This window comes from Rattus rattus, chromosome 5 (assembly GCF_011064425.1).
Source record: "Rattus rattus isolate New Zealand chromosome 5, Rrattus_CSIRO_v1, whole genome shotgun sequence".
In the NCBI taxonomy this organism is placed as follows: Eukaryota; Metazoa; Chordata; class Mammalia; order Rodentia; family Muridae; genus Rattus; species Rattus rattus.
In genome coordinates, this window is record NC_046158.1 from 9526890 (window position 1) to 9549373 (window position 22484).

The window sequence follows — 22484 nt, forward strand, 5'->3', positions numbered from 1 at the left end:
TACTGGGAGGGTGCCCAGGGGATGCAAGGGAGCTCCCCCAGAGGTCCAGTCTGAGCTGAGACTGGAGGAGGAGCCTCCAGTGGTTAGGTCTGCAGTGGATCTGGGGACATGGGGTGACAGGTGAAAACAAGGAGGTAGTGGGGACCAGAATGGAGGAGAGAATGGGCCCACCAGAAAGGGAGACAGTGGCCATGACCGGGAGCAGACAAGGGGACTCTAGGTGAAAGGGAGGGAAGGGTCCGGGACATAGGTGGGCACCAACCCTACTATTCACCAGGCCAGGGTCCTGCCGGACGGAAATCTCAGGGCACCCCTGTCTGATTAGTATGAGGTGTACCCCCTAAAGGGACCTGAGGTTCACGTTACCCCTGCGCTGTCTGTAGTGACTTCAGTGCCTGTCTCCAGTACCCCACTTTGACATAAGCCAGACTGGGACTTTCTCACCTGAGAACCCAGACTAAACTTTGAGGCGTCTTTAAGTTCCTGTTAGCAGTTTGTTGAGCTTCGGGGATCTAATGGATCAATGCTATCTAAACTGGAAACCATTTTTTAAAAAATATTTGTTTATTTTGTGTGTGTGTGTGTGTGTGTGTGTGTGTGTGTGGAGAGAGAGAGAGAGAGAGAGAGAGAGAGAGAGAGAGAGAGAGAGAGAGACTAGGTTTGCTTGAAAGGGACAAGGGACAATTTACAGAGTCATTTCTGTTTCCATCATGTGGGTCCCAGGGATTGAACTCAGGTCATCCAGCTTGCCCGCAAGCACATTCCCTCACCAAGCCATCTTGCTGGCACAAAAACATATCACAATATACAAATATCTAAGCTCCCAACCAGGTAAACATGCACGACGTGTGGTACCCAGGAAACAATCTCCTGTTGTCAGGAAAACAAACAACCCACAGAGGAGAGAATTCTGTAAGGAAAGACCGGAGTAGCTTTTGGTCCAAGCCCTCCAGAACTTTCCAGTATTCCAGGGATTACCATGCCTTCCTAGGTAATGGGGATTTTTTTTTCTTGAGACTGGGTCTCATCGAAACCGGAGCTCACTAGACCGATTGTCCTGGAAGCGTCTCCACTTGCACAACACTGGAATTAAAGGCAGGAGCCATGATGAGCAGATTTTACGGATCAATCAGATTCAGTTCTCATGCTTACATAGCAGGCTCTATCCAGATTGAGCTGTCTCCCAGCCCCAGAATGAACTTTTCTGATAACCAGAACCACCATGCTCTGCCTGCCTTGGGCCGTTGTGCCGGCCATGTTCTTTGTGGGATGTTCTCTCCCACATCATCCTGGGTTATCTCCAGGGTTTGACATCCTGTTTACCCTCTCCTCGATCTCTTCTCCCTGACGGCGCCCTCCTTCCATTCCACAGTCTTAACAAAAGCTCACGTTGCCCACAAGACTAAAAGCACAGAAGGGTGGTGTCTAAGTTAGGGAGGAAAGAGTTTATATGGTTTACACTTCCACACTGTAGTCCACTGAGCTAGGACAGAAACTCCCCGCAGGACAGGAACTGGGAGGCAGGGGCTGATGCCGAAGCCAGGGAAAGGTGCTGCTTACTGGTTTGCTCCCAATGGCTAGCTCAGCCTGCTTTCTTAGAGAACCCAGGACCACCAGCTCACGGATGGTACCACCCAGAAAGGACTAGGATACCTACCCCCTATTGATCACTAATCAAGAAATGCCCTACAGAAGGATCTTGTGGAGACATTTTCTTAATTGAGGTTTCCTCCTTCCAGAGAACTCTAGCTTGTGTCAAGTTGATATAAAACCAGTTAGCACATGTCGGGGCATGGGTCCAGGGCCATGGTGTGCTAGAATTTAGTGAGAACTTGCTGCCAAATTGTAAGTAGATGGCTATGGCCTTAACACCCTGAAAGTGCCCGATCTCACTGGAATTGTGGGTAGATGATGTAGACAGTGACTGACGCTGGAGCCCAAAAGAGGGAGCAAGGGTGCAATTCAGGGGAGACTTGCTCCAGGAACTGGTTGACTGATGGTTTTGAATAGAGCTAGAAGGAGTTCAGGGCTGACCGTCAAATTTCCTAAGACAAGAAAAAGGTGTGTGTGTGTAGAAAGGAAAAGAAAAAGAAAAAGAAAAAGAAAAAGACTAGGGTTGTGATTGCCAGGCAAGGGGAAAAAGCTCTTTGCTAAATGAATTCGAGGAGTCCTGGGAGATACTGGGGCTCCAAGCAGAACAGGTGGTGGGGGATGGGAAGGAAAGGCGACCACGGAGAGCCCAGGACACAGATGTGTAGACCTAGAACGAGCAGTTCTATGCTCAGAGATGGGTGGGGACACCAAAGAGGAAGACGTGCTCCAGAGAAAGCCCAGGTGAGGGGGCATTCGGGAAGGTGTGAGCCACTGCCTGTCACACGTGTTCTTATACACAGAGAACAGAACATCCCCACTCGCCAGCCTGCAGACCTCGGGAACTGAACACCCGTCCTGTTGTCCTCTTGCCTTGGCGCCTGGGTCAGGGGAAATGAATGTGACTCAGTCAGGCCTGCCCAGAGCTCAGACTTTGCAAAGGAAACAGAGAGGAGAAGTCAGTGCCACATACTGCCAGACCGTAGTTACACAGGAAGCCTGAGCTAGTGATGAGTCCAGCCTGCTCAACAGCCCTGCCTCCTGGGGCTCAACAGGCAGGACTGTGTCCTGGTTCGTCACCAGACACCAAATACAACCCCGTGTTCATCTCACAGTGAGCATGCCGTACGAGGAGAGGCTGCCTGAAGAGTTTTAAGATAAGGGACCGAAGCACCAGGAGTGGTGGCACATTCCTGTCATTGCAGCACTTCGGAGGAACCTGAGTTTGAGGCCAATCTGGGCTGCTTGGTTAGATCCTGCCACAGTAAACAACACAAGCTATCAGGACACAAGACACTATGACAGGAAGGATGTCTAAGTTTCTGCTCGAGTCTTTCTGATACCCAGGCAGACATGATGTCAAGGTGTCCAGAAGTATGAGGGGGAGTTGATGCTCAGAGACCCGAGTATGGGCTGCCTGGAGCACAAGGCCCCCTGATGTGGTAGGTGTGGCTAGTGCCTAGGCCTGGTGCACACCACAGGAGTATGGTTTTGTGCAAAACTGAAGGGACAGGTTTGCTTCTCAGCTGGACTGCCTCTGGTGACAGTGTTTATTCCTGCCTGTCAGCCATCACTCCCAACCATCCCCTGGTCTGGCCAAAGCTCACTCCTTTTCCAAAGCCCTCCCGACTTACCAGACTCAGCCCTCACTGGATATATTTAGGTTCCTACCCCATCTTTCCAGTGCCCCCACCCATATCCAGGGTTGGACCCAGTATCAAGGCAGAGACCTGTGACTATGCTCAATGAGAGAAGCCCTGAACTATCCCAGAGGCACCTCTGGGACATGTGGTGGTGGTGGGGACGACAGCCCAGTCATGCTCCAGCATCAGCTAGGCATACAGCAAAACTACAAGGAAAGACCTGGCTGGGCCTTCCACTTGCATGTCCAGCACTGTCCTGTCCTGAGGCAGAGGCAGCCAGCCAGGCCTCGGAGGGACAGAGTTGGTACCCAAGGAGTAAGGCTTGTATTCTGAGAGCATTATTGGGCCTGGCTTTGCCTTGGGGCTCTTTGGTTAGCATAGGTTTCTTATAGTGTGGTGCCTGAGCTGCAGGGTATCCTAGAGACCGTGAGCTAATGCAGCACTGCAGGGTAGCCTAGAGAGGGTGAGCTAATGCAGCGCTGCAGGGTAGCCTAGAGACAGTGAGCTAATGCAGCGCTGCAGGGTAGCCTAGAGACAGTGAGCTAATGCAGTGCTGCAGGGTATCCTAGAGACAGTGAGCTAATGCAGCGCTGCAGGGTAGCCTAGAGACAGTGAGCTAATGCAGTGCTGCAGGGTATCCTAGAGACAGTGAGCTAATGCAGCGCTGCAGGGTAGCCTAGAGAGGGTGAGCTAATGCAGCGCTGCAGGGTAGCCTAGAGACAGCGAGCTAATGCAGTGTTGCAAGGTATCCTAGAGAGAGAGTGGAGCAGGGAGGGAGTGCCAGACCTTTGAGAACAGCCCATAATGTCCCAGTCTTGAGCTCACACCTTTTTCAGGGCTCTGCATGAATGCTGGGAGAGCCTACGAGCTGAAGCAGAGCAGTGAGCCCCCGAGTCAGCTCCCTTCAGCGTCCTGATGCGTTCATTTTCTGAAAGGCACAGAAAATGTGTGTGTGTGTGTGTGTGTGTGTGTGTGTGTGTGTGTGTGTGTGTGTCCGTCCCCAGTGGCTCTCTCAATCCTGTTCCACACATGATCTGTCAGCAGCTCTGCACTCATGACCTCTCACAGAGGGATCCTCACCACAACTTAAAATTCCTGGCTGGGTTCAGAGTTCTAAACCGTGCTGCCAGCTGGGGTTTGGGGTTCTCTTGCATCCCAGGACTGTTAGGCAGAGATGGAGGGGCAGACAGGGGCCTGGTAAATGCAGACTGAGTGGGTGTGTCTGATCTAAGGCCCCAGTGGGCTCTGAACCAGAGGTCAAGCAAGCTGAGAGGGGACTAGGGATCTGGCCCATCACCATCTCTCCATCTCAGGCTAGGATGGGGAAGACTAACTGGACGGTGCCCACCCAGCTTGCACTCAATGGTCCACCCTCCCCTGCCCACAGGTTGATACCTTCCCTTTCCACAGCCAACATATAGAGGCTCCAGAAGCTAGCCCTGCAGGCTTCACATCACTGAGCCCTTGGGGGTGCATCATCGGGGTCTCAGGGCCTCTCCAGCAGGGGAGGGGAGGGCCTCCCGAAAGCAGACCCTCTCCTCACACTGTGCTACTGCTACACTCACTCAGCACCCGCTAGTGTTTTCTCCCCACCCACCCAGCCCACACAACTGCATTCTGATACAGCGCCCCACTGAGTGCTACAGTACTGCCCCCTTGTGGCTGGAGGACTGCCAACAGGTAGGAAGGCAGTCGTCTTTCCTGGGTGGGGTTGGTGATGAGGGAACTTGTGTCCTCGCATCTGGGTCTGGGGATGAGAGAAGACGTCGGCTCTGAGTAGCACGCTCACCCTCACTCACCCGTGTTTCTACTGTGTGTGCTTTTCTTTCCAATTCTGACCTGTGCCATCTCCTGTGTGTAGAGTAACAACAGCCCTGCCCGATGCCCTGGGGCTGAGGGGGGCGTTGTTATCACTTCTCTCCTGGCGTAGAGGCTAACTATGGAGTGTGTGCTTTCGGGGTTACAAAGAGGCACGGGGAACACAGTCAGGGTATTTGAGTTGAGGCGACGACCTGTTAAGATTTGGGTTTGGGAAGCCCAGTGGAGCAATATGACAGCAAGGTTAGAGTCCCAGTTTGAGTGATTGCTCATGCCTTGTATGTTTCCTGGCTTGAGCGATTGCTCATGCCTTGTATGTTTCCTGGCTTGAGCGATTGCTCATGCCTTGTATGTTTCCTGGCTTGAGCGATTGCTCATGCCTTGTATGTTTCCTGGCTTGAGCGATTGCTCATGCCTTGGATGTTTCTGGTCGTCCTCCTGTTGAAGACTGGCTATCTCAACTTTGTTAGAATCAGTAAGGTTAGCAGTTGAAGGGCCGACTCCAGAGATGAAAGCCAAGTGTATACAAACTCCTCGACAGGTGTGTGACTATTTCACAGGGTGCGGGAAGGGTAGAACTCTAAGTAGCAGCCGAGCTCAGCTCCCAGAAACCTGTCTATATAGTTTGAATGAAAGTGGCCCCATAGGCTCATGGGACTGGCATGATTGGCAGGTGTGGCTTTGTTGGAGGAAGTGTGTCATAGGGATGACTCTGAGGTTTCAGAAGCTCAAGCCAGGCCCAGTGTCACTCTCTTCCTGCTGCCTGCTGATCCAGATGTAGAACTCCAGCTCCGTCTCCAGCACCAGTCTGCCAGCATGCCACCATGTTTCCATCATGATGGTGATGGACTAAACCTCTGGACTGTCTGTCAGCCAGCCCCAATGAAATGCTGTCCTTTATAAGGGTTGCCTTGGTCATGGGGTCTCTTCACAGCAATAGAACATTGACTAAGAGAGTCCCTTACTATGCTCCCCACCTCCCTTCCCTCCTACTCCATTGAGCACAGAAGAAGTTTGCCCCTCACTGAAGCAAAGCTCCTTCTGTAGTGGGGCCGAGCAAGCCCCTCTCTACACAGGAGGAAGTAAGCTGTACCCTCCTATGCCACTTAGCACTGAACCTCACATGAACACAGCCTACACAGCCTCTTTAGCCTGAGGCCACAGATCCAGGCCTGATTGCCAATGGCGTTCACTTTTATATCAGGTTCTTCAGCCCAAGGAGGGGACTTTGTCGAGCTTTTCTCCCTGATTGTGTGCAATGGTGAATCAGACGGAGATAGGTCCAGGGTTCCCCTGTAGGTTCTGTCTGTCACTTTTCTTTGTTTTTATGCATGTCTGTGTATCTCTGTGTGTGTTTGTGTCTGTTTGTGCATGTGTGTCTGCTTGTGTATCTGTGTGTCTGTGTGTATGTCTATGTGTATCTATGTGTATGCCTGTGTGTGTCTTTGTGTCTGTGTTTGTCTTTTGTGTATCTGTGTGTCTGTTTGTGTCTCTGTGTGTGTGTGTCCGTGTGTATGTCTATGTATATCTATGTGTGTGTCTCTGTGTGTCTTTGTGTCTGTGTATCTTTGTCTCTGGGTGCCTGTTTGTCTCTGGGTGTCTGTGTGTGTTTCTCTGTCTATGTCTGCATGTTTCTCCTTGTGTGTCTGTGTGTGATTAACACCATGTCTTCCTGTGTGTTTCTCTGTCTATGTCTGCATGTTTTTCCTTGTGTGTCTGTGTATGTGTGATTAACACCATGTCTTCATGTATGTTTCTCTCTCTATGTCTGCATGTTTTTCCTTGTGTGTCTGTGTATGTGTGTTAACACTATGTCTTCCTTTACTGTTTTCCATTATTTTTAATAATTTCTATTATTTCTTGAGGCACCATCTTTCATTGAATCCTGCTTGCTGATTCCACTAGACTATCTGACTCGTTACCTCCCCAGCATCGGGGTTCTAGACTGAGCCACCACACAGGTTTCTACATGAGTACTGGAGACCAAACTCTGTTCCTCAAGCTTTACAGCAACCACCGAACCATCTTCTCAGCCCTCATTTTCCCTCTTGCTCTTGCCCTCCCTCCACATGTTCTCTCCAGCTCTCTGTGCCTCAGAGAGACCCAAGAGAGGGCATGCAGGCCCCAGTCTAGGAAACTGAGTCCTAGATCAGGCAAAGGCTGATGATTAAGACAAAATCTGCTGGCTTCTGGAGTTAGCCACCAAAACAAGGCCCAGAGGGATCCAGTCATGCCTGTGAGGCCAGCAACCACTCACCCACCCAAGGACCCAGCTACAACCCTCAGGCAGCAGCTTCATTCCCTCTGTACCCTGCCTAAAAGCTCGCTCACTTGAGTTCTCTCTCAATCTCTCTCTCTCTCTCTCTCTCTCTCTCTCTCTCTCTCTCTCTCTCTCTAAATCTCTAAATCTCTAAATCTCTAAATCTCTAAATCTCTCTCTCTCAGTTTCTCTCTCTCCAGTTCCCAACCCCCATACCCAAGCCTGGGTCCTTTACTACGGCTCTGGGGTGGGGAGTTGCTTCTCTGGGTTTCAGGCAGAGTGGAACCTCTCTCCAGAGGTTTGAGACAACCCCAGCTGGGGAGGGATCTCAAGAAGTGGAAAGCTCAGTCCCTGCCCCCATTTCCTGCTTCCCCATCAGCCTGGGCTCCTTCTCTAGGGCATGCTCTCATCCTGGAGAAGTTCGGCTTCTTCTCTTCTCCTGTCTTCACACCCACCCCCTACCGCCCACCCCCCATAGGCTTTCCTGCCCAGCTCTGAGCCATACCCATGTGGATGGGGACAGGACTTTTCCCTTAGGAATCCTCTCTAGGTGAGACATTTTAGCTTTGGGTCAGTTGGAGCTGGTCAGCATGCAGCCTCCAAGAGTGGACTCCACAAGGCATTAAGCTCCAGGAAGGCTCCTCCGGGCTCACGGTCTCAGAGTCCATTGTGTATCTGCATCTCCGTTTGCTCAGTGGGTGGTTTCGCTCTCCAGGCTGGTTTATTCCTATAGAATATGGGTCAGGTTATCTCTGCAAAGAATTTGAGAAGGCCTGGGGTGCATCTGCTGATGGGTGGGTTCACTCGGCCACCAGGAAGGGCCATCTACCTAGAGGGAGCCCTAGGGTGAGATGGGCTCAGCCCACCAGGCATGGCCAGGCTCAGTGATCTGGGTTGATGCTGAGCTATTTGGCTGGAGTCTGAGAAGATTTCCACCTATTAACACCTTGAGGAAGGCTGAAGGAGTATATGGTCCCTCTGCTCCTTCTGGGGACCACTTAGGGACTGTAAGCCACCAAGCAGGCAAGCTCAGACAGATGTTGTGCCAACATCTCCCTAACCAACCCTAGGTCTAGGTGCATTAGTCCCCATGTTTGTGGGAGTTTTATGGGGTCCTCTATAGATTATGAACCCCTGGAAACCTTTCTGGGTCCTCAGGGCACTGGTGGAGCTTAGAGCTACAGGGGGATACACTCTAACGCTGCTGGCAGCTGCCCTCCAGCCAGCTGCCTCCTGTGAGCCCTCCCTTGTGGTGGGCTCTGGTTAGTGTCTCCAAGACCAACCCAGCCACACAGAGCTGCTGAACACTTTCCCATCTATTTATTATTGAATGAACGCAGGAATCTGGGAGCCCGCAGAGCGTGAAATTGGGAACAAATGCAGAGGAGGTCTAGACAGGAACCCTGTAGGCCGCTCTTTGCTTGCTGAGGACCGCAGGGCCCTTGGGCTTCCAGGTAGCAGACATACTTGTAACCAGACAGATGTGTTTGGGGGAGGGCGGGGGTTCTGATTCCCCCGTAAGCTCTTGCCCAGACTCTGGCAAGGAAAGGAGGCTGCAAGGCAGCCAGCCTGGATTCCCAGACAGAGCCAACCCTCTCTCTCTCCCTGCCTCAGTTTCTCCACCTGGAGTGAGCAGTTGTAGTACCTCACCGGGTTGGAAGAGACCCTCATTCAACTAGCAGGTTTCAGGATCCCACGCTGAACCACCATGGCCCCAGTGGCTGTGTTTGCTAGGCTCTCAGTTCTGGTGCCCTGTGGCGTTGGAAGTCCCTGGGTGCAGTGAAGCAGCTGGGTTTCCCCTTGGCACTGGAGCACTGGCCTTCACAAAACCGTTCTATGTGCCCTGAACTCTGTGGGGCCCTGGCAGGGGCTGAAGTTGGGTGCAAGTCTTCTAAGGCTAGCGAGCAAAGTGGGCACAGTGAGGAGTGCAGAGAAAGGAGAGGGTTAAACACAGGATGCACAGTCCAGATGGCAGCTACGTGGGGGGCTCCTGCCAGAGGAGGGAGCTCACTGGAGGAGGCAGGTGGAGGCGTCTGGTTCTGCTGCCAGGTGTTTCCTGCCTTGTCCCTGCCCCTGCCGCTTGGGCCTCTACACAGGAGACAACGGGAGCTTGTAACATGGCCACTGTCCAGGCTGACTGCCTAGACATGGGTATGGGAAACATGCTGTCACTCACCAGAACACCGCCCCGCCCCCCAGCATACGTACGGATCCCAAAATCCAGCGGGTGGAGGGTCCACGGAGTGCCTCCGTCTTACTCTTTGCCCTTGAAGAAATAGAGATGAGGAGGGAGAGCTCGGGTTTATAAGGCAGTAAACCCATTTATGGTCCCAGGGGGGTAATTAACAGTTCAGCAAGAGCCTTGCCAAATTGTGATGGCTGGCACAAGAAGACTGCAGAACTGCCTCAGGGTTGCAGACAGGCTGTAGGGTGGTCTCTGCCAGGTTGTCCTGGGCGCCTTGGGCTCTTTCTCTCTCTCTACTCCATCCCTCAAGGACGAGCATAGCAGCCTGTTCCAAAAAGCTCCCCAGCCTCTTCTCCCAGTGGGTGCAGCCCGACTTCCTCCCTGAGCCGCAGCAAAGCGTTCCTATTTCTCTTGGGCACTCAGGTTAGCCTTTCTCAGAACCTGTCGGGAAGATCTCCCTCAGGCGAGGACAAATGAATCAGAAGCCCTCTCCCTGCTACCTTGGCTCGGTGCCAGACCCTGTTCACATCTATGACCCTCACGTTTGGTTGTTCATTTAGGTCACCAAGACCCCTTGCGGGTTGGTTAAAAATCCAACAATGTGGAGTAGATGGGTAAACTGGACCAAATCCACATTGCAGAGGAGGGAGCTGGGACCCAGGAAGAGGCCTCTGACCTGAGCTGGGGGCCGAGGAGCGGCCGTGGATGTCCTAGCCCTTGAGGAGAAGTTTAAGGAGGTGGAAGGAAGTGACCTCTGGTCTTTACTCTCCTTCCATTGACTAGAAGCTTGCCACATGGTTCCCGTGGTGTTTTCCAAGTGCGTGGTACACACTGAAGGAATTCGGGAAGGCTTTCTGGATTAAGCGAACATATGTTCGTCTCTGATGGCAGTGGAAGTGTGGGAAAAGGGTATCCCTGAGGGAAGGCAGGTGGATAGAGCCAAGGGAAGCCTGGTCACCCCCCCCCCGAGACAGTTGGTGGTTAACTAGAGATGATGTCCGGCTGCATCTGAGCACAGCTGCCGGTGGCACAGCTGTACAGCTGCGCTGGGCCAGCCCTGGGACCTGGCGCCCATCTCGGGTGTGTATGTATCTGCAAAGTGATGCTGAGATGCTCCAGCTGGATGGCCTGGGTGTTGGAGCAGGGGCTGCTGACAGCCCTGGGCACCTGGCCTGAGCTGGCACCCTTCCCATCATGCCGCCAGGCTGCCTGCCGCTGGAGAGGACCCAGGCCCGAAGAAGCAGCAAAAGGCAGCCTGGATCCTGAGGGCCAAGTGAGGGATGCGTGTCTCAGACCTGGGAGAGGCTCTACTGTGAGTGTGGCCAGATAGACTTGAGGAAGGACAAATGCCTATAAGATGATGTCAGCCTGCCCCTCACAGGATTCTCAGTGTTTCTCAAATCTTCCAAGGGAGGAAACTGAGGCATGAAAAACAAAGGCATCTGGGCCTGGCCAGTGACTGACTGGAGAGGCGCTAGGCTGGTATCCAGGTCTGTTTGTGGACATTGAATAGAGCACATCTTTCCCTCAACCCCGCCATGACTCTTGTGAGCTCTCTCCTCCCCTCAGCTCCAGCCCAGCATCCATGAGGGCATATGCTGTCCGTATAAGCCAGCCCCAGTTCCTGTGGCCATCAGGGAGCCTGCATGTGAACGCCAGTAGAGGGTCATTGCAGGACACTGAATCTTGACCTTCGGGGCACTGAAGTTCAACTTCCTCTTTGACGTCTGAGTGCAGCAAGTTCACACCAGTATGGTGGCCTGTTGGGGCTATCTCTAGTCATCTGTCCTGGGTGTGAACAGCAGAAACCCACTTAAAATGTCGTCTTTACAGTCTCAGAGGGTCCTGGAGACTTCATTAGGACAGCTCCACGACTGTGTCTATTTCTCTGTCTGCAGCTCATTCTGATTGTCCACACACTTACCTGAGGATGCCAGCCCGTGCCTGAGGTGTCTTTACACACTGACCAGCAGGGAGCAGCGGCTCTCCTAATGCCAGTCTGATTCCCAGGAGAGATTTTCCAACCCTAGGGTCTGTGTCCACCTCGAGCCCATTCATATCCATCTTATAATCCAAGGACAAGCAAGAAGGACATAAATGCAGCCACCGGAGCCTCTTGGCTCAGAGGCAGGGCCCAGAGTGGGAGCCAGGGCAAGGCTGGACTGTACCCCAAACTGTCTGCCGCAGTGCATGTTTCCATGAGGTGCTGTAGGACTTAGGGCATTAGCACAGAGATTTGTGTCTCAGTAGTCATGAGGGCAGCAGAGGACATAGTGCACTGAGGTAGATGGAGGGGGTCCCACAGACCCTACACATCCCTGAGCACGTCCGTAGATCTGGCTCTAACCTGGCCCTGAGTGTTCGTCTTGATGGGGCTGGTGTAGAACAGGTCACCTCCCCGTTTCCATGCTGCGGTTTGTACATTGTCACAAGTGAGCAACCATGGGGACTCCGTCATCTCAGAGGGAAGCGTCTGTCTGACAAGCAGGTGGGATGAGAGGGACGAAGGCAGCCTCTGTGCATGAGAGACCCTGGCTACTCTTCCTCTCTCCTCTTATAACCACCAGGCCCTGTCCCTGGTGTCGTGTCTTTCAACCGTAAGACACCACTGTGTGCTAGGCTAGCACACACAGAACAGCCTCACCTTAATTGGGACATGGTTCGCTTTGGGTCCCCCCGGGTGGACCCTTCTCAGTCCTCCTCCTAGAGAATCAGAGTTGCAGTAGCTGCCTCACCCTTCCCGGCTTCTCTGACCCCTGAGAAACGCTTTCTTGGATCTCTTCAGTAACCCCAGAAAAACCAACCCTGCACCCCAACAGAGGGTGAGAGCAGGACAGTTGATTCTGCCGGCACAGTGACGGCCTGTCTGGGTTCACCCTATTGTGAGAATGTGCGTGCCGTGTACCTGGACAGCCCTGCAGCCACATCTACTGCCTGCCTGCTCCCAGCTCCTTCTCCTCAGGCTTACCGCCCTGGCAAGGCCAGCTAGCCAGCTGGCCCCAGCCTCCTGAGAGACTGAGGGGGGCAGAGATGCCAGGCAGCATGCCCGGGAATGTGTAGGGTCCCTGGGGCTCCCTCTGTGTCTGTCTCTCCAGCATGTCTGTACCCCATTGTCTCACACTTCAGGGCTGTCTGGATTTGCCTGTGTTTGGAGTTGTCCCTGTGTCTGTCTGTATCTCTTGCCTTGTTCCTCTGGGTCAGTCTGGACCTGCCTGTCATCTGTCTGTCTGTCCATCTGTCTTCCGGATCTGAATTCCAGCCCCAGCCTTGTGTCAAAGCATGGTCTGAGCAAGACTCTCCCTGGAAGTACACGTCTGTCAGAAGCAAAACACCGGTCTGTCAGTTACTCTCATACTCCCCTGGAAGAGGATTTGGCAACCAAATCCCAGCAAGTTTTTGCCCAGGGTTAGCAGAGATTTAGAAACATGCTCCACAGGGAGTTTCCTTGCACATTTCTGTAACGGTTAAGGGTAGGTAATTGTGTCTGTGGGGCCCAGTGGGGAGGGCGTGGGCTCTTTGGCCCAAAGGAATGTGGCCTGGGTGTGAAGAGACCAGGAAGTTCCACAGTGGATCCAGAGAGCTCCCTAAGACCAGCACAGGGCTAGATTGCCACACAAAGCAAAGGAAAGCGCAACATGTCTTAATGGCAGCTTCTTGAGAAGGGGAAAGTGTTAATGCGCATGTGTGTGTGTGTGTGTGTGTGTGTGTGTGCAAGTGTGCATGTGTGCACGTGTGCTTGTATATGCATATGTGCATGTGTGCATGTATGTGTGCGTGTGTGTGCATGTGTGCTCATGTATGTGCATGTGTGCATGTGTGCTTGTATATGCATGTGTGCATGTGTGTGTGCATGTGTGCTCATGTCTGTGCATGTGTGCATGTGTGTGCTTGTGTGTGTGCATGTGTGCACGTATGTGCATGTGTGCACATGTATGTGCATGTGTGTGTGCACGCCTGTGTGCATGTGTGTGTGTGTGCACACGTGCATGTGCTTAGGACGAGACTGTGGAAGGAGAAATGCAGAGCTAAGAAAGATTGTTGCTTCCAGGGCAGAGCAGAGGAAGAAAGGAAGAATGGAAGGAAGGAAGGAAGGAAGGAAGGAAGGAAGGAAGGAAGAATGGAAGGAAGGAAGGAAAGGCTTCACGTGCACCTGGATTTGTGCTGTGACCAAGCACTTTCCATAACTGAAAAGCAATTTTTAGTTAATTTTTAGGTTAAAAACAAGTAAGAAGAAAACGAGCCTGAGTGTGGAGTCGGTGGGGCCACTGTTGAGAATCATTTGTGGTGACTTCGAAAGTCTTTTGATTCGACTCCATCCCCATGGGAGCAGACGCAGAGAGACAAGCAGGGGCCTTGCAGAAGGCTTCAGTGGGGATCTTAGCAGTGCCATTTCAAAATTGCTGCCCATACAAGGGGGAGAACAAGCAAATTTAGGTTATTAAAAGAGAAGTAAAGGATTGAATTTTAATGAATGAAAAACTCAAACCAAGAAACAGAATCCCAGAGTTTAAGTGCAAATACTCGCTTTTTAGGTCCTCACTTCTGGAAGTATGGAGCATGTTGGCAGGAGACACCCGCCTGCGGTCTCAGCACTGGGAAAGTGGGGTCAGGAGGCTTGGGGGTCTTGGTCTACATTAGGCTGTGTCTTGAAAACAGTAAGATAAAAGGGGATGGCTCAGTGGGTGAGAGCTGGGGTTAGGAACTCAGCACTCGTGCTGGGGGCGTGGCCCTGCACCTGTAACCTTGGCACTGGGTTGGAGACAGGAGATCACTATGTCTTGGTTCCCAGCCTAGCAAATCACAGCGAGCTCCAGGTTCGGTGAGCAGCCCTGTCTCAAGGGCATGAGGCATGCACACATATGATTTGATGAGTTCATTCACAGTAAAAGAGCCCAAGCTCTGGTTGCTGTGAACATTGAGACCGTGAGTACCGCCTGTAAAATGGCACCAAGGGCTCGTGAGGTCCCCAGGATGGCACAGCAGTAGCCACGGAGAGGTTTCCAAATGCACACACAGTCCCAGTCAGCCATGCTGCAGTGAGCCTCAGACACAGCCTCAAGCCTCAGGGAGCTAGGTCCCCTCTAGGAGGTGATGGGGTAAGAACTGGGCTTGGGTGTCCTCCCCTCTTCAGGTGAGACTTTGCCATTGCCAGGTCAGCAAACTCATTTAACTTTGTCTGGGAGAGCCCCAGTAAATAAAGTGAGAGAAATGAACTTTGGGGAAAATGGCTGTTTTGCATTTGCTGTGATATTGCTGGAACAGTGGCAGTTAGGAGGGAATCCCATGATGAAAGAACCAGGCAGAGCCATTGTCCACGCAACATCACAAGGAGGGGAACCCACTGCAGGCGTCTCCTGATGCATCGGGAGGCCAGCCTAGAGTTCCAAGCGGCCGTGAAGAACCTATTAACTGCCACATGAGAAAACATGCCAACTCTAATACATAGGAAGTCCTGTGAGGTGATGTGGAATGGAGGTAAGAGTAGGGCAGTTGGGAACTCTGGAATAAAAGGTTCTAACACAAGCGGGTCATAACTCAAGCAGACCCACTGTAAGGACGGGGAGGCTAAGCAGAGGGGAGGCTTTCTGAGTGCCCTCTGTCATCTGTACAGAAATGTTTATGGGTGCACTGAGATAGGCTGTTTTCCCTTAAAATATTCTGGTCACTCCCTCAGTGTCACCTCTGAAAACCCACACCCTCTGGAAACCAGCGACTGTTAGTGGTGGGAGGACTGGGCTTGCCCAGGTACCGGGGCTGGTCAGGGAGGAGCCCTGGAAGACGGAAGGGCTGTGGGAAGCTGTGAAGCCTGGCTTCAAATGGCACTGGCCAAGACGGGAATGCTTGCCCTGCAGATGAGGAAGGGGAGACTGGGAAGGAGAGTCTGTGTCCTGAGGGTGGGGCTGTCGATCAGCATGGCCCATTGGGACGAGACCTGCAAGTGGCACATATGATGCAGGCCACCAGGGCAGCAGAGATCTGTCTTCTAAGAATTTGTCCTGAGAAAGTCATGGAGGTTGGTTCTGCAACACGAGTGTCTCCCCATCACCTCCTACAGCACCACTGGGAATATAGTTTTCTAATATATACATTTTCTAAATAAAAAGGAATTGGTTTTTTTCCAGTCTCATGAGATGAGAAAGTTCTAGAAAGAAAATCTACTTGTGGTATTAAACTGGACACGTAGGTGAGAGTAGGACTGAAGAGATGGCTCAGTCATTGTTTGCTGTACACACACACACACATGTACACATATGCACACACACACATATGCACACACACATATACACACAGAGACACAGACACACACAGAAACACAGAAACAAACACATACACACAAACACACACGTACACACATAGACACATACACACACATACATACACACACATACACACACATATGCTCACACACATATACACACAGAGGCACACACAGAAACACAGAAACACACACATACACACATACACACTCACAGGTACAAACACATATGCGCACACACACATACATATGCTCACACACATATACACACAGAGACATATACACACACACATAAACACACACATACACACATATACACATACACAGATACATACACATATGCACACACATACACACAGACACAGACACATACACACAGATACATACACATAGGCACACACATATATACACACATACACACAGACATGCACACATATGCTCACACACATATACACAGAGACACACACAGACACACACAGAGACATGCACACATATGCACACACAGAACAAAAGGAAACAAAAAAGCGAGAGGTGGTGTGCTTTTGTAATCCCAGCGCTGGGGAGGTGGGGAGAAGCTGATGGGTGGGAGAAGACGTGTTGGCCAGCCATTTCAACTACTTGGTAAGTGCCAAGCCAGTGCCAGAACCTGTTAAAACAAGATAAAACCGGACAACTCTCCCCACCGCGCCTGCATCCCCCCCCACACTGAAGGCGGTGGAAACACGTGTGGCTAAGCCCGGCAACCCCAGTTCCATCCCGGGACACGCACTGAAGGAGGGGGCTGTCTCCCAGAGTTCGCTCTCGGATCCCCAAATGATGAATGCACACAAATAAATCGATGTTATAAAAAACTTAAGTCAGAAAACAAAGGAAGATGGATAGCTCCAATAAAGACTGGCAGGTGGACCCCTGACCTCACACACAGCACATACATGTATCAAAACCAACACGGAGCCATGCACAGCTAGACAGAGGCAGTAAAAATGGTGAACTTATGTGTTGTGCATTTTACCACCACTAAATATGTAAGTGGAATTGGCTCTGTTGAGTGGTGCGATATGTCAAGAATTACACCATGGAAGAAAATGTATGAATGTGGGAAGATAGGCGGAGAGCCAGACACACCGGATCCGAAGCCAGCGTTCGGCTGGACTGGGGCTGCCACTTATTTGCAGTTTTGAGACAGGGTCTGCGTATTCCAGAGTGATATCAGAGTTGCTCTGTTGCTGGAGATGACTTCGAAATTCTGACCCTCCAGCCCCCGTCTCCCTGCTGTGGTCACAGATACATGTCACTGTGTCCTGCATTTTTTTTTTAAAAAAATGGGGGTGTCAGGCTAGTCTGGAAGGGAGAGAACTGTGGCTAATGCTGAAGATGTGCTCAGGAAAGTTTTGCCATAGGACTTGGGATGGCTCAGTCGGAAAAATGCTTGCCTTGCACGCCTAAGGACCCAGGTTCCACTTCCTAGCACTCATGGAAAAGCTCAGTATGGTGGCACACATCTGGGACCCCCGGCACTGAGGAGTCAGACACATGAGCTCATTGGCCAGGCAGCTGGCCAATCAGTGAGCCTCAGGCTCAGTAAGTGGGCTGTCTCCAAAAGTAAGGTAGGAACAGACGAAGGAAGACAGCTAATACTGATACTGACCTGTGGCCTCCATGCTGACATGTCGTGGACACATGTGCGCATAGACACTGCACACAGAGACAGAGAGACAGGCAGACGGATGGACAGGTGGATGGACAGACAGTGCGTGTATTTTGGGTCAGGGGCTGGAGAGACAGCTGCGTGAGCAGCTCTTCCAAAGGACCCTGGCTCCCAGAACCCACACAGCAGCTAACAGCTGTCTATAACTCAAGTCCCAGGGGAATCTAAAGCCTTACAGTCCCCATCAGCACAGCATACATTGTGCACAGACATACATTCGGGGCAAGACCCCATACAAATAAAAATTAAACAAACTTCAATGCCAGGCCATTAGCATTCACCTTTTGCAAGCGGGGAAACTGGGGCTAAGAGGTGGCGCAGGGCTTGGAGGCTTGGAGTCTCCTCCTGTCTGCCCCATTGCAGGCTGGTGTCTGTGGTGAGCACGTTCTTGCCTTTTCCCCTCCGGATGGTCCTGGGCGGTAGACAGGTGGCTGTTGCGTCTCAGAGGCATTAAGCACGGTGCCTGTGGTGTCTGTTGCAGGCTGTTGATGGAGAAGTGGGCGGATGACAGCCGGGACTGTGGTCATCACTGGGGGCATCTTGGCAACTGTGATCCTCCTCTGCATAATCGCTGTTCTGTGCTACTGTCGACTCCAGGTACTCCCGAGGGGTGGGGAAGGAGACCAGGTACTCCCGAGGGGTGGGGAAGGAGACCGGGTACTCCCGAGGGGTGGGGAAGGAGACCGGGTTGGAGCGGGGCCTGAAGGGTGACTCTGCAGAGGGAGTCATCTGCCAGGATCCAGGATAGAGTGCAGGAGGATACAGCCAGACTTCAAGGGAGACACTCTGCAGTGGGGTCGGAGTCTGTGCTGTTCAGTGGCCCAGCTATGCAACTCACTGAAGGCTTTGGCTGAGGTCCAGAGACCACCAAGGACTTAGCCAGGGACACACAGCCCTCCAGGATGGCAACAGTGAACAGTGTGTTGTCTGCATATCCTTCGCCACCCGAGCTGTAGAGGTTCTCGAGGTCCCATGTCTTCCCAAGGGCAGGGGAGAAACCCGTGTGCAAGGCACACCCAGTGCCTGTGGCTCAACTCTAGGATAGGACGTGGCTTACCCATCTTTGCCCGCCTTTAGGTTTCTTACCCATTTGTGCCTTGGTTTCTCTGCCTGCGAATCAGAAGTTAGAGCTACTTTCAGCTGTGAGGGTGACCTCACAGGGTCACCTTACTGCAGGGACCTCAGCCCTGAGTGGGTGGGGGTAGACGCCGGGTGGTGCTGGAGCAGGTGGGGGTGACCGAGAAGGGCCACCTTGCAGCGGACACTGGTGGGAAGTGCACTGTGGTCACCTGGCCCTCTGCCCACAGTATTACTGCTGCAAGAAGGACGAATCGGAGGAGGACGAGGAGGAGCCCGACTTCGCTGTGCACTCTCACCTGCCGCCCCTTCATTCCAACCGCAACCTCGTGTTGACCAACGGGCCAGCTCTCTACCCGGCTGCCACCACCTCTTTCAGCCAAAAGTCCCCGCAGGCCCGTGCCCTCTGCCGCAGCTGCTCCCACTACGAGCCGCCCACCTTCTTCCTGCAGGAGCCAGAGGATGACGACTTTGAGGGCGTGCGCAACGGCGGGGGCCGCGTGGCCTACAAAAGCATCAGCCAGGAAGATGTGGAGCTGCCGTCCGCGAGCTTCGGGGGCCTGCAGGCGCTCAACCCCAACCGCCTCTCTGCCATGCGGGAGGCCTTTTCCCGAAGCCGGAGCGTAAGCACTGACGTGTGACGGGCCTCTATCCTGCTGAGGCACCAGGCCCTGGGTCCTGAGATCATGACAGGATACCCGCGGCACACCCCAGCCCCATCTCCAGACCTCTGCTCAGCCAGTCTTCCCTGTATCCTTGTCCTAGGGGCTCCGGGAATGAGGAACCCCTGGGCCCTCTACAAGGATAAAGCCAGATGTGGCAGCTGTGAGTAGGGACAGCTGTCACAAGGAGGGAGGCAAGGGACAGGAGGGTAAGGTAAGGCTGCGTTGGGGCCCAGGGGCCTGGTCCTATTTCCAGGAAGTGAGAAGATGGATACTGTCTCTAACAATTTGTCTGTCTCTGGCTTCATGGTCTTAGCTGTCAGTCCCTCCCCAGGCCTCGGGCTTCCTACCTGCTTAAGGGAGCAGTGGTCTCACCGGTTGCCAGTGACCCTACAAGCATGAACCTTCCTTAGAGACTGTGGACCAAATAAATATTCTGTTCCTTCACCCCATCTTCTCCCCTTTCCCATCCTTCTCCCCACCCTCTCTTCATTCCTTCTCCGAGCCTCTCTGCCTCAGGCCCCTGAACCTAGATACCAAGCATCTGCCCCAAGATTGAGATGCCCATTGCTCTGGCTTCCTCAAGATGGACAAGTCTCCCTGTGAGGAGGGAGAGTGTAGGAGTCATAGTGGACGTGGACGCTTGCTCTACCCAGTCTGCTCTTTCCTGAGAGAAGAGGCGTACGCACAGAGGCCCCTGCTCTGGGAGGGTTTGACACTAAAATTTACACATCCGGCGCTTAGCCCTAAAACCCATACATCTGACAGACACATCCAGTGAGGTTGCAGAAGCACTGGAGGTGACCCGGCTATGCACTAGAGGTCTCAGGTGTTGACTTACCGTGACTCTTAGGCAGACCAGCCCATCCACGGGCTTCCCTCCCCATGCATGTAAGTTTTGGGGGGGTGGGGGACTGGCTGCAGAAAGCCCTTTGAACTCTGGTCCTCAGTGGGTACTAAGGTCTTTTGGGGAAGCTGAGCTATAGACCATCTACTTCCTGTTTCCTGCTCAGAATGAGGCACCACAGGCCCAGCCAGCCAGAGCTTGCTGCCCCTGTATGAAAGTCCTGTCTCCACTCGTGCTGCTCCAAGCTCCCAACTGTCTGAGAAATCAGTGTCAGGTGACCAAGATGCTCCAAGCCCAGAGCCCTAGCCATCAGGAATGCAGTTCTCCTGCTCCAAAAAGAGACAACTGTTCTTGGCGGCCTAGCCTCAGCTTCCTTCCCCTCGGGGCATCTTTCATCCCCAGGCCCTGCCATGGAGCTCCAGACGGAGCAAGTGTCCCCATGAAGGTGCCTTCCTGTAGGACAGTGGCCACTCCTGAGCCAGATCCCACAGCAGAGACCTCCACACTCATTACAGGCAGCTGAACCATGCGAGTGAGGACCTGCTGTCTTTGGCACTCTGAATTCTTTCTCCTTTTCTTTTTCCTGCCTCAGTTTGGTCTTGCTAACAGAATCCACCCTTAGACTCACAGACGTCCCCAACCTACTTCTTCCCCCTCCGCTCCCTTCGTCCCATTCCATCCTGTGGCATCGTCCTGTGCACTGCTTGGGGTATGGGTGAGGTAGGGAGGGGTGCTCTGGGCTGTTCTGTCTTCGCCTCCTACCTACCCCTCCCTTTTAACCTCCACCATCTCTGTATAGATCCATAGACATTTTCAAAGTGGATTAAACATCTGTCCCTATCAATCAGCACCACCACGGGACCTGCCAGGGATCTGCACAGCACCCTGGAAAAAGCAAAAGCCAATAAATTTGTTTCCCACAGCTCGGTGCGTGGCTGCTTGTCTGTCTACCCATTGGGCACCTTCAGGCACAGATGGAGTCCACCTTCTCAGCCCAAGCTGCTAAGCTCTATCCAGAGCTGGGAGCAGCTCTCAGGCAAAGGGGCGTCATAACAAGCCACCCTTGTTCCAGGGCCCAGGGGCTTTCATGATTGCTGTTAACCAATCAGAAGAAGGGATTGAGCACGATGGGCTGTTTTTCTTGGGGACAAGTGGCTGCCGGTTCCTCAGCATAGCTGCTGACTGATGATACCCACCTCAGAAAGATGAGACAGCCATTGCTGGTGGCACACCTGACACAGAGCCTGGCGTAAGAGCTTCACCCTGAAGGCTAACAGGAAGGGTTGTGGGATGAAGTAGAGATGGAGAAAGTCGGGGAGAGAAGGGACGTGGAGAGGTAGTGGTGAACTCAGGTGTGCCTGAGGCCTCAGCCCCTGAGACACGTGGACACGGCTCTGTCTGAGCCCAGCTGGTGACCTGAAGCACAACTGTCTCCCAAACCACTGACTCCTGGATTTAAGGGCCTAAAATAAAATCTCTAGGGACAGCCATCCTGATTCAGCCCCTGTGGTACAGGCTCACACAGAAGGAAAAACGCAATGGACTGTGTTGCTGCCTCAGTTTCCCTCCAAACACTAAGCCCTTCAGAGACAAAGCTCTTTGTCAGACCTGTCCTGGACAGACTGACCACAAAGCACAGGAGACAGCCACCAGCCTCCCTACAACCTGGGCCTGAAGGACTCTCCAGGGTGCTGAGACTGACTAACCCTAACCCTGGTCATCTCAGATTCAGCTCTGTCTTCCCTGCCTCCCCGGGGGCTCTGTGTGTGTGTGTGTGTGTGTGTGTGTGTGTGTGTGCATGTGTGTGTGTGTGCATGTGTGTGTGTGTGTGCACTGTGTGAGCATGTGCATGGGTGCACATGTGTGTGAGTGTGTGCATGTGCATGTGTGCACATGAGCGTGTGCACATGTGCGTGTGTATGTGCATGTGCATCCATGTGCTGTTCTCTTTCGCTCTAGAAAAGGCAGTCCGCAGCAGCATCCCCCAATAGGCCCCGTGTGGCTCTGCACACACAGCCCTGAGGATGGTCCTTGAGAGTAGTAGATGGCCTTAGGTGAAACCTGATGAAGTACCAGAAGCCCAAAGTCGCCCACGCTGCAGGAACTCTTGGAAGACCTCGCCTTTACCTCGTAGCCTTCCTGTGCCGTCTGCTCCACCAGCATTCTTATGGCCCTGTGTTCCATCCTCACAATGAGCCCCAGACCCAGGACAGCTAAAGATGGTGAGAGATCCGTGCCAATGTCTACCTCAACCCTGTCCTGCTGCCCACAGAGCCTCTCCCTTGCACTCCCTGCTCTTCTGGTAGCCTTTTGTCTACATTTTGTACCTGATTGCCCTGTTCCTACCCATCCCTTCTGCACCTGCTGCCCGGCAAAGAACCCCATACAGTCCCTGAGGCTACCCCCCATTTTTTCCAAAAGTGACCGAAACCCCAGCA

At 52.9% G+C, this 22484-nt stretch overlaps 1 protein-coding gene across 1 annotated transcript in view; it reads left to right on the top strand.

Moving 5' to 3' along the window:
* The window catches only part of Fam163b (family with sequence similarity 163 member B), a 30281-nt gene extending 9313 nt beyond the window's left edge, over window positions 1–20968 (top strand). Inside the window, exons 2-3 of the mRNA XM_032902993.1 lie at window positions 17942–18057; window positions 18768–20968. Of these exons, the coding sequence (XP_032758884.1) occupies window positions 17965–18057; window positions 18768–19178 (504 nt within the window). The 5' untranslated portion in view covers window positions 17942–17964 and the 3' untranslated portion in view covers window positions 19179–20968. The remainder of the gene's footprint in view (window positions 1–17941; window positions 18058–18767) is intronic.
* The last annotated feature ends 1516 nt before the right edge of the window (window positions 20969–22484 follow it).